General features: G+C 27.5%; 1 protein-coding gene across 4 annotated transcripts in view; it reads right to left on the bottom strand.

Moving 5' to 3' along the window:
• Positions 1 to 12551, bottom strand: part of LOC120776185 (protein kinase 4-like) — a 133004-nt gene that overhangs the window by 66337 nt on the left and 54116 nt on the right. For 2 of the 4 annotated variants that reach the window (XM_040106807.1, XM_040106808.1), the window contains exon 2: positions 9383 to 10980. The exons of the other annotated variants lie outside the window; for them this stretch is intronic. In XM_040106807.1, the coding sequence (XP_039962741.1) occupies positions 9383 to 9509 (127 nt within the window). In that variant the 5' untranslated portion in view covers positions 9510 to 10980. The remainder of the gene's footprint in view (positions 1 to 9382; positions 10981 to 12551) is intronic. 4 annotated transcript variants of the gene reach the window in all.

The following is a 12551-nucleotide window of genomic DNA, read 5'->3' as shown; positions in this document are numbered from 1 at the left end:
TTTTTCTGTGTTCTCTCATTATTTCATTAGACATCTTTTAGTACTAAATTTGTACTAAAATTTCATAAGGTCTATATTTGTACTAAACTCGATTTTTAGAAAGTTAAATATTTTCTCAAGTTTCGCCAATGAAGTACTGAGAATTATTGCATTTTTTTGGTTTTTGGTATTAATTTGTACTAAAATTTCATAACCCAAACAAGTACTAAACTCGTCTCAAAAACGTATAAATATTTTCTACGTTTTTTCAAGTTTAGTCAATGGAATTTGAGCAATTACGGCTTTTTTTAAATTCTCTAGTACTAAATTTGTACTAAATTTTCATTATCTCCGAATTAGTACTAAACTTGAAAGTTGGAAAGTTATATTTTTTCTGGGTTTTTTCAAAAAAATTTCTTTATTTTTGTACTAAATTTGTGCTAAAATTTTATCAAAACTAAATCAGGTAAGTTAGGGAGTTAAATTTCTTTTCAATTTTTTAAATTTTTTCAATTTTAAAGACCTTTGTACTCAAACAAAGTGCTAATTTTTAGTTCTAAAGGTGTACTAAATTTTTTAAAAATTACTAAAAAACTGTTTTTTTTTAATAATATTGAGCAAAACTACTTATTATTGATTTTAATACCCAGAAATAGGTATTAAAATATATACCAAACCAATTTATTGCTTGAAAATTGCTAGATAGACTAAACTAGTACACTGCGAATTTTTGGCTATGATAATACACAGTACTAAAAAGTTATTATTGTAAGTAAACAGCTTACAAAGTATTATTCACATATGTATGCATTACTTGAAATTAAATTTTAGTTAGTACTGAATAAAATATGAACAATGATATGAAAAATATAGTACTAAAAATCGTCCTAAATGCACTAAAATAGTACTAAAACGCTTGAAGACTACATAAGTGACACATTTTTCAATTGCTATTAAGTTTACAAAATATTCGGGAAATATAAGCACTTGCAAAATATTTCTTAGAATCTTAGTTATAAAATAGTACTAAAAGCTTAAAATTAGTTTTAGAACACTTTTTCTTTTATACAATATAGGTGATAAACTCTATATCGATATACAAAATATCCAAAATATTATTCACGTATGGATTTCTATAAAAAAAATTGTATTTAGCACTAATTAAATACAATATAATAGTAATAAATACTCAAAACTACGTACATGTTTAGCATTAAGAATTTTATGAAAATATCAGCACTTGCAAAATATTTCTTAGAATCTTAGTTCTAAACTAGTACTAAAAACCGAAAATAAGCTTTAGTGCACTTTTATCGCAACAAAATATATGCGAATAAATATGGAAGAAAGATTGACTGCGAAAGAATATGGAAGAAAAGACAATTTTTACCATATTTAGAACACTTTTAGTACAATAGTCGAATCGTAAGAAGTTTTGTACTAAACCCGACAGTTAGAACTTCTGCTATTTTATCACAATAGTTCAACGGTCCATAAAAAATATTGTACTAAAATACAAAATTAATAATTAGTACAATTTTAGTACAACAAATAGGCATTCCTATTAATTTCATATGAAAATCTCGATGTTGTGATGAATATGAGAGTCTTAAGAAAGCAACTTTCTTCAAAAGTGTTAAGAATCAGCAATTTTCGGAATTGTTGCCAACTAGTTGCACTGAAACTAGTTATAACGCTGCAAGTGAGATCAAATTTTGTTGCACCGGCGGCAAAAATTTCCTGCAGGGCCTTCGCAGCAAGAGAGCACAATTGTAATTGCAGCCGCAGCGGAAATGTGCATGCGTAGCGCACACACATAAGCATACATACATATGTCTGTATATGTAGAAATATAATTTTACATGTGTATACATTACAGAATTGTAAGTGCCGCATTGTGTGTGTGCATCAAAATGAAAATGAATGAAATCTTTGCGGGAGTCGCACGTTATGATGTAAAACAAAAATCAAAAGAGTAAACAAAAAACACAAAAGGCAATTAGTAATAAGAGGAAGTGAGCTCGAGTGGCTGAGATGTGGGCAGGTGCAGGTCGCACGATTGAATAACGCCTAGGGAAGCGCTTGAGAAGCATGTCTAAATAAAAAAGGTGAAATGGAAGCTACAAAAATTACAAGTCACTGTGATTTTCGAGACACAAGAAAGTAATAAAGCATGTTTTTGATTTCTTTTGTGCTACCTGCATGTACACACGTGCACAGCGCTCAAAGCAAAGTGACCCATAAAAAGTGATACATGCGCATGCGCACGCGTCGCGCAACTGAAGCTTATAAAAATGACATAAAAATGTGTGTATAAAATGTTTTAAGCAGCAAAAAGAAATTAATGCATGGAAAATTTTCGTCGTTTGCGAGTTTTGAGTGTGTATGTGTGCTTTTAGTGGTATATTCTTGGCTTAATCAAGGAAAATATTAAAAATTCTGGAAAAAATTGCAAAAATAAAGAGTACGCTTTAAGTGTAAATTTTTAAGTGCCTACAGTTGCGCTCAAACTGCCACTTCCCTTTGTTTATTGCTTGGCAACTTTTTTTTGTGATTTTTTGTTGCTTTCTGCATTTGTTTGCCCCGCATGCAGGCACTAAAATAATTATGCGCTTGCTACTTTTGTTTCCATGCACGCATGTACCTATGTCCGTGTGTGCGTATGTGCATGGAATTGCATATTTTTGCATACAAAGTCACCCCATTTACTTCGCTGCCTGCTTACAGCTACTTCACTTGCTCGCACTTCACACACGCACACACACTCTCACACTTGTATGCATATTTATGCATGCGGCTCCCTGCCATGCCTGCCAAATGCATTTCAACGCTACCCCACATTGCAGGCACGCATATATGTACATATGTATGTTTGTGTTTCAGCGTACTTTGTGCATTAATGTATGCTGCCGTGGCAGCTTTATTTTGCATGTCTGCACGTAATTTTCAGTGGCCGCATTTAGATATGTGTGCTTTTTTTATTGTTTATTATGTGTTGTTGTAGCACATTTTTGCATGTGCAATTTTTAATGCAATTTTTACCATAATATTTTAGTTATATTATTGCTATTTGTTATATGTAGCGGCATGTTTGAAAATTTATTGGGTTAAAATGAAAATTTAAGTTCAGTATTTTTTTTATTTTTATTTTTTGTAATTTTGAAATTTATTTTTTTAATTTTTATTTTATTATAAATAAATATAACATTTTGAATATTTTGAAATGTTAAAATTTAGCATTTATTGGCTTTAGGTCAATAACCTATTTTTCAAATTTAATAATTTTTTTAATTAAAATTTTTTATTTTTCCGATCTAATTTTGTTTTTTTTTTAATTTTGAAAACAAAAAAAAATTTAAAATTTTTTGGTTAAAATGTCTTGGTTCTATTTTTTTGTAATTTTTGTTTTTAATTTTATGAATTTTGTTTTTTTTTTTAATTTTTGAAACAAAAAAAGTTGGTTCAATTTTTTTGATTAAAATATCCAGATTTTATTTTTTGTTAAAATTTGAAATATTTTATGAATTTTTTTTAAATTATTTAATTTTAAAAATTCAAAAAGCTAAAGCAAAAATTAAAAAAAAACTATGCAAAAACGTAAAAATTTAAATTTTTGCATAGGTTTTTTTTTTTTTTAATTTATTAAAGTCTAAAATTGAATTTAAGCTCATATACTTTTAAAATATATAGCAAAAGTTCACTTAAGTCATGTCAGGTATTTTGAGATTTAGCAAAAATCGAACAACAAATTCTTACCTTTTTAATTATATTTTAAAGCCTTATATACAAAACTATAGCTTGAGATACAATACAGGCTCAAATCTTGCATAATAACAACAATGGAAGCTGCAAAGCCTCAATTGACTTAAGTCAACTTAGACAGTTTTAAATTTGAACACAAATATATTTGCATTTGAAATGAATTTGATTTTATTTTGCTTGTTTAAAATACCGTTTTAACGAAAACAATACAAAAAGTTAAATAACGGTAAAAATTTGAAGCGTAAGCATGCAAATAGGGTTTATGTAATTTCTATTATGAATAACTGAAACTGTCACTTGTCGTTAAAAAAATTTAATTAAGATTAATGATATGACTATACATTCTGTAAATAGTTTGGGAAAATAGCAAAGAAAATGAGATAATGAAAGTCTGAAGAAAAGCGTAGATCTAAAAAGCACTTAAAAATAATCGAATGATAAATATATTTCGTAACATGATTACTATGTGTTGCAAAAATATAATTTGTAAAATTTTTGTTGTAACTTTACATTTTTACATTTAGTGTAGTTTTTTAGTTTTGGCTTTGTTTTTTTTTTAATTTTTTTAATTTTTTTGTTAAAGTGTTTTTGGTAAATTTGTTTTTATTTCCTTTGTTAAACTACAAATTTACGTCAAAATTTTTTTGTTAAATTCTTTTTGGTAAAATTCTCTGATTCCACTTTTTTGGTAAAATTTTTACAATGTAATACATTTTTTTAGTTAATTTTATGATTTTTGTTTTTTTTTCAATATTTGAAACAATAAAAATTTAATCCAATTTTTTTTGGAAAAATATTTTTTTATTTTTTTTTAATTTTTTGACTTTTTTTTAATTTGGAAACAAAGAAATTTAATCCAATTTTTTTTGATTTTTTTTTTAATTTTTTGACTTTTGTTTTTTTTTAATATTTGAAACAAAAAAATTTAATCCAACTTTTTTTAATTTTTTTAAATTTGGAAACAAAAAAATTTAAACCAATTTTCTTGATTAATTTTTTTAAAGCTTTTTTTTTTGATGATGTTTTGGTTTTATTTAATTTTTTTTTTCATTTTTGAAAATTTAGTGCAATTTTTTTGTTCCTTTTTTTGGTATTATTTCCCTGTTAAATTTTTAAAATTTTGTAAATTTAGTTTTTGATTAAATTTTTTTTAATTTTTGGTTTTTTTAATTTTTAAAATTGTTTTGTTTTTTTGATTAAATAATGCAATTATGTAAAAATTAAAAATTAAAAAATCAACAAAAATTTTACAAAAAAGTTTACCCACAAATTACAATGAAAATGCGAAATCACTAAAAAATGCTTTCAAAATATTCACTGCATTATCATGAAAAATATTTGCGCGCAAACAAATGCCATTTAGAAAGCAAACAACAGCAAGAGCTTTGCCAAAATACGCTGCGAATATTTTTTTTATTTTGGAAAGACAAAAAAAAAAAATATTGCAAATATTAAAAATAGCTAAAATGTGCAAATAAATAAATATTTTTAGAAGCTTAGCAAATATTGGTACATTTATATACATATATGTATGTACATACACATGTAGATATAGATATATAAAATACATACCTACTACTTATATGCATTTATTGCTTATTATTGTATTTTTTGATATATAAATGAGCAGTAATATTATAATATTATTAATTAATTTTATTTTGCATTTATTGTGGCATTAATTTAATAGTATAAAGTGCATAACATTGCTAAACTATGCAATATATATAATGCGCCTAATTGTAGGCAACGTTTGTATTAAAATCGCACGCAATCATCAATCATTCACAGCAAATATTGCCTACATCTAGGCTACATTGAAATAAGTATCGAAATAATCCTTGCGCTCATTGTATTGAAAAAGCTAAAATGTCATGGAAGTAGAGATCGGCTTCACTGTCAATCAAATATTCTCGTTTCCGATTCCATTCTGTCAGTTGGGGTATTTTCGTATAAAATTCGGAGACAATATATAATTTAGTTATAAAACTAAGCATTTTTATGAATGCATACCGAAATATATTTGTTTAGTTAGGAAACCAACTGCATCAATGTAAACAAATTCCACATCTCCTGATTTCAATTTCACTTAGTAATATATCATCTCATTTTCTTCAAACTTATTACCGCCACCCTTGTCATTACTACTTGCACACGTATTTCCAAATCAAACAATCATGTTAACTTGTACACTTCGCCGATAAGCTTTGTTGTACGCTCATGTTTTATTACCTTTTCTACAATAGGTAGCGTATCATCGAAATAATAGTAAGAAACCAACAAAATATGTGTAAACACGCGCAACGCAAACCACAACTGATAGTGAAGCACATAAAATATCTAACGAATCGCGCACAATTTGCACCTCCTGCTGCCTGGCGCTTTGAGTGCGAGCACTCAGCCAACGACAACTAAAAAAACACGTAAAAAATTGCAAAAAGTAAATAGCAAAAACTAAAACATCTGTAGTGCTTATTATATTTAGACAGTACAAACAATTCAAGGTGATGCCAATCGTAGTTTCTTATCAGGCGTTCGCGCACTTTAACCGCCCGCTTGTGTGCGGTCTGATTTGAATTTCACTATTACGCGAGCATATTTTCGCCACAGATAGTTCATATTGCTTATCGGGCTCATATTTACGGAAATCACTTGCTATAGCAAACCAGTTCAAAGCGGTTGTGCTGGTTTTTGAAGAACTTTTGAATGATATGACAATTTTCGGCCTTTAATAACCTTTGTGCTTTTCTAAATATATTCATGTCCATGCAAATAGATAACTGTCAGTTGAATTTCACAATTTGTGTCAATAATATTTTATGCAGAATTTGAAATAATCCTGAGAGTATGTAATTTTTGGTTTATCTTTTATATGAAAAAATCCTGTCATTATCTTAAATAGTAAACCTAATCAAACACTTGGAGCGAATATATACAAACATATCGTCACCTGAAATGCAAAACAATGTATCATCAAAAAATTCAAAATTGAGTTTTGTATTGCTTACGATTCGCTACACCAAATTACATTTTTGTATCATAAACTTTTAAGCATCCGCTGTCTAATATATCCGCTATATAACCATTTTATAACCAAAACTCAAAATTTTGTTTGAATATGAGTGCTAAGTTAAATCGTTTTTCCTTCACTTGTGAACTTATGCAAAGACTATATCACATTACATATATATAACATAAACTTTTAAGCTTCCACTGTCCAATATATCCAATATATAACCGGTTCATAACCAATATATTTAACCACTTTGTAACCAAAACACACATTTTGTTTCACTATGATTTTTCCTTCACTTGTAAACTTATGAATAGTGCTGTGACGTCATTTTGCATTTTAGGTGACGATACTTATGTACTATATATGGCTATATTGTATAATACTTAGTATCTACTGCTAGATAATCAACGAACTTCTAACTTTAGCTCTATGATTAAAGTTGACAGACGTAAGAGCGTTGAGCGTTTGTTCAAAATGACGTAAATAACAGTCAAAATTGTAGCGTAAATGACGTGTATCACACTCTTACCATACACTTGTTAAGCAAATACGAAGCTAAGTACTAATACTTATACTATTTAGTAATAGTGGTAATACTTTGGTCAAATGTCGTTTAGTATATCATTAAAATTGGTAGACGTGAAAAAGGATGGCATTCTAGTAGAAATTTAGTGGAAAATATGTTATGTAATGTGAGCGTGGAATGGAATTAAGTAATTTACTTAACACAATGGTAATTTTTTGCTTTAAATTTATTTATTTTTTTTTGTTAAGTGCAACAAGAAATTTCCATGTTAAACGTGAGTAAAATCAGTCTAGACTTTAAATTTTATGACTTTTCAAATGTTTTTTTTTTTTTAAACATGCAATATTTGCATAAGTCTGCTGAGAATTGCGAAGAAACATGTTCGTTCGAAGAAAATACAAAAGAAAAACAGATAATTTGGTGAAAAAATCACTGTTCAGATTAAAATTTTGTTAAAAAAAAAAATGAATTATATAAATGTTTTTTTTCGTAAATTATAATTATTTATTTATTTTTGTTTATTTATATTTACATAAATTTTTATTTGTTATTATTTTTCAATAAACATATACATATGTATACCACATATTAAAATTATTATTTTTTATTTGTTATGACTTCTTTTATGTGTCACAATTGCCACACAGTTTGCTTAATCATAATTTTTGTTTATGTTTCTGTTTCTGTTTCGTTAATTCCCACCGGTATAGCGAAATGAGGTCTAGGATTTCCCCTCAAATAATTCATGCCGGCACATGTTATTAAATAGGTTAACTATTTGCGCCAAAAATTGCAAGATAGCTACAGTGGTACAATAGTTTTAATTTTTTTATTTAAAGTTGGAACACAATTTTAAATTTTTCAAATATTTAAATTGTAAAAATATACACGCAATTTTCCTAAATATTTTGGAAAATTGAATGCCAAGGTTTGGCAAAAAACAGATTTACTATTATAAATATTGGGAAAAGTAGTTAAAAATTAAAGAAAAATATATATTAAAAAAACTAAAAAATTACAATCAAAAAAAAATACTTAATATACAATTATAATAAAAATACATTAATGAAAAAATATGAATTTTTTAATAATATTTCTTTTGTTAATGAAAGAATATTAATATTTTAAAACTATATTAATAACATTTTCTGTTTTTTTTTTAAATTTATTTTTAATATTTTTTTAATTATTTAATAACACTTTCCTTAATAAAATGAAAAAATATCAATGTTTGTTATAAATGTAAGGAAAATTAGTTAAAAAAAAAAAAATATTAAAAATCTAAAAAATTAAACAAAAATAAATGTATGACTTTCATCAAAATACATTCATGAAAAATATAAATTTTTTTTAAAATATCTCTAATTGAAAAATATTTGAATTTTTGTATTATGTATATTAATAGTATGTTTTTATTTATTTTTAACATTTTTTCAATAATTTAGTAACATTTTTCTTAATAAGATTAAAAATTTAATACCAATGTTTTGTTAAAAGCTTATGTTTTATTATAAATATAAGAAAAAGTAGTTAAAGATTAAAAAAAAATATTTAAAAAAATTAAAAATATAAAAAAATATTAAATAAAGAAATATGTATATAAAAATTTAAGAAAAACATTAGAAAAACTTTCACTTTTAATAAAAGAAATATATAAAAAATATTAAGAAAAAATTATAAAAACTTTTTCTTCTTGTGAAATTTTTTTCAATAAAAACTTGTAAAATATATAACATTTTTAATATTTTAGAAAAATATGTTAATTTTTTTATGAAAAACAATATATATTGAAACTTTTGGTAATATATCTCTTTCAATTATTTCAGTTAAATACAAATGTCTCAATCGTTTTTACCCCATAGCTGGTATTTCCAACATTTTTTTATGATTTTTGCTATTATTAGCCAGTCACGAGGCACAACGAACAAAATCACGCAAAGTTTTAGGCAAAAAAAAAATATGTATACACGCACACACTCAAAATTAAAAAAGTAAAATTAAAATGAAAATTTCATTTAAAAAAAAATTGTATAAAAATTTTTGTTTTTTAAAAACTTTGCCTTAAAAAATCTTGTAAAAAAAATCTTCTTCACACTCACTTTTTCTTCTCATCCGCTGCAGCACCACCGCCAACACCAAAACAGCCAAAATTGGTACAGCCAACAGGCTCAGCACCTTGTAATCCATTATATCCAAATGCTCGAGCATAGCAACGAAGTAATCCATTTTCACTACACTTTTATACACAAATTAACCAAATATCTATATGTATATATGTATGATATGTTTGTCGATAACACACTAAAAAGTCCACAAAAGAACTAAGAAATCTGCGGCACTGCACTTTAAACACGTGAAAGAAAACAGTCCTTTCCGCACGAAGGCTTACGCGCGTTTATTTGCCAATAAGAATAGAATGTCCTGCGACTGCCTGCACTTTATGCTCTGCACTTCACATATACACACACACGCGCGCGCGTTTATACACTCAACACCGCTGTGTACTTGAAGCCTTTGTACAATTGTTTGCTTGCGCCTTAATACAACTCTGTGCTTGCGCCTGTGTTCGCTGTGTGCGCGAGGACACCAATTTGCATATGAAATGTGCTGGCAACGTGTTCCAACCACCGCTAGTCACGTCACGTAGTACAACGAGCGATTTGTTGTGCGGCGCGTTGCTCAATGGCTTTCGCTTTGCTGCTGTGCTGGTGGAACCACGTGTTGTTCAGTGCGCGCACACCAATACTAGTACAGACACACACACACGCGCGTCTTCGGCGTGGGTTCAATATCCTTTTGTAAGTGGTCGCAGCAGCTCCTTGCTGTTGCCTGACTGCTTCTTGCGCCTGCTCGCTCTCTTTCTTTTGTTGCCTACGGCTTCTTGTGCGCCGCGCCGCGTTGTTGCGTTTGTAACTCTGCGGCCTGTTCGCCAGATGTGTGCGCCTGCTGCGCGCTGTGGTCTCTAACTCTTATTGTTGTTGTTTTTGACTTTTTTGTTGTCTGCGCACCTTTTGTGTGTAGTTGTTGTCTCCTCAGCACTTGTATGTATTTGTTGTGAATTTTTTCACTTATCCTTACGTGTTGCGCGCTCACTTATACTCACGCGCGCGCTGGAACGCTCGTACAATTGCTTGCTGTACAGGGTGCCCCGATATATTTTCTGTTGAAAAATGTTGTTTTAGTCCTTGCGCAACGTTTTTCGCTTTGAATATTTTTCTCCTTTGCTTGTGTTTGTATTTTTTGTAATTCTGTTTCTGTTTCTATTTCTGTTTGCCTCAGTACTCTTACACCGTTTGACTGCTAGCTTTGCTTGTCTCAATTGTCACATGTGCTTTGGCTTTTACAAAGTTTCTCATATGTTTGTACAGTGTGCGTTTGTCGTCAACAATTTGCATGGACTGTCGTAAATGGTTCATTTGGCTGCGCGTTGGCAGGACATGCAACTCCATGTTAGATAAATGCACTGCGTGGGGATACAGCTGGGCACTGTTACGTTATTACGTGTGTAGGTTCAATACCGTTGCCACAAATTTTGCTCTTTTCGCTGCACTTTGCTAAGTTTTAACCGTTATGTGCGCACACATATACACATACGTACTCATACACTTACGAACTTGTTGCACTTTATTTAAAAATTTATTATTTTTTTAATTTTTTTTTTGTATTTCTCTCTATTGTTCACTTGTTGTTGGCTTCACTGCAAAAAAATATAAATATTTAATTAAAATTATTGCAATAAATTTGCAATTGCTTTGTAAGCGCACGTTTTTTCGTACACTGAACGTGTCAAATACGCCAAAGCGTTGCTTTTTGTCGTAAAATTATTTCAAATGTCACGGATTTTCATGCGTTTGACAGCGAAATTATGTGATAAATTGCTTGTTTTTTTCGGTTTATTTTTCAAATTTTTTTCAGATTTTTTTCATATTTTCCCCAGGTTTTTTTCAAATTTTTTTCATATTTTTTTCAGTATTTTTTTCGTACACTTTTTTTAATTTTTTTTTGTTAAAATTTTTTTATTTTCATTTTCTCTCAAATATTTCTTTCTTTTCTATTTTATATGTACTCGTTTCATCAAATTTCTGTAAATTTCGCTTCATTTTGTGTGTTTTGAAAGCATTTCCAAACTAACACGTTGTTTACACTCTGTCGAAATGTTCAAAATCTGAAGCGTTTATATATTTTATATTTTTTCAGCGCGCTTTCACGACAAATTATTATTTATAGTGTCACAAATGTCGCGACATTTAACGCTCTGTCAGCGCATATACACTTTTACATATGTACATACATGTATGTATGTATGTATATATGTATTTGTAGTTGTCTTTCTATTTACTTTTGTTTTTGCTTAGTGACAATTTCACGTTTTGTTTCCCTGCATATTTTTGTGAATCGCTGGCGCGTACATATGTATGTATGTGACTTCAAGCACGTTGAATTTTCACACCCACACGACGTTCAAGCCAACAATGTATTTATATACATAGCATATCAACTATTTGGACGCGTTGACAAAGTATTTTCAATTTATTTTTGATTTTGTATAGAATTATTCAGCTATGTTTTTAGTGTTGCAGGCCAACAAATGTTTTTTATTGTCATATTTTTGTTTTTGTAATATTTTTATTGCATTCTCTATAATAAAATTATAATTAAATTATTACTTCTTTTCAATTTTGTTTTTTTTTTTGGAAAATTTTTGTTTTTGTTATTTTTTTATAATTGGTTTTATTTGATTTTTGGAAAACATATTTTGTTATTCATTTTAAAATTGTTAGTTTATTTTTTTAGTGTTACGGAAAAAATATATTTTATTATTATACTACTTTTATAATATTTTTATTTATTTGTTTTTGTGAATTTTTTATAATTTTTTTTTGGGGAAAATGTTTGTTGTTATAGTTTTTGTAATAAATTTTGCAATATTTTTTACTTTTTTAAATAATTTTTGTTTTAAAAAAATTTTTAATTTTTACATTTTTGTTTTTATAACATTTTTATTATATATTTTTTTATAAAAATTTGTTATTGTTATATTTTTTTATTATTTTTTACAATACTTATTTGGTTATTTTATTTTAAAAAATTTTGGTTTTTATTATTTTTTGTACAATTATAATTTTTGAAAAATTTTTTTGTTATTAATCCTTTGCTATATATAAAGTTCTTATATCTGTATTTTTTTTAATATTGTTTTTAATCTTGTTTTTAATCTTGTTTTAAATATTTTTTTATAATTTTTTTAAATTTTTTTAAATTTTTTCA

Source organism: Bactrocera tryoni, chromosome 4 (assembly GCF_016617805.1).
Source record: "Bactrocera tryoni isolate S06 chromosome 4, CSIRO_BtryS06_freeze2, whole genome shotgun sequence".
In the NCBI taxonomy this organism is placed as follows: Eukaryota; Metazoa; Arthropoda; class Insecta; order Diptera; family Tephritidae; genus Bactrocera; species Bactrocera tryoni.
This window is presented reverse-complemented; position numbering and strand designations above follow the sequence as displayed.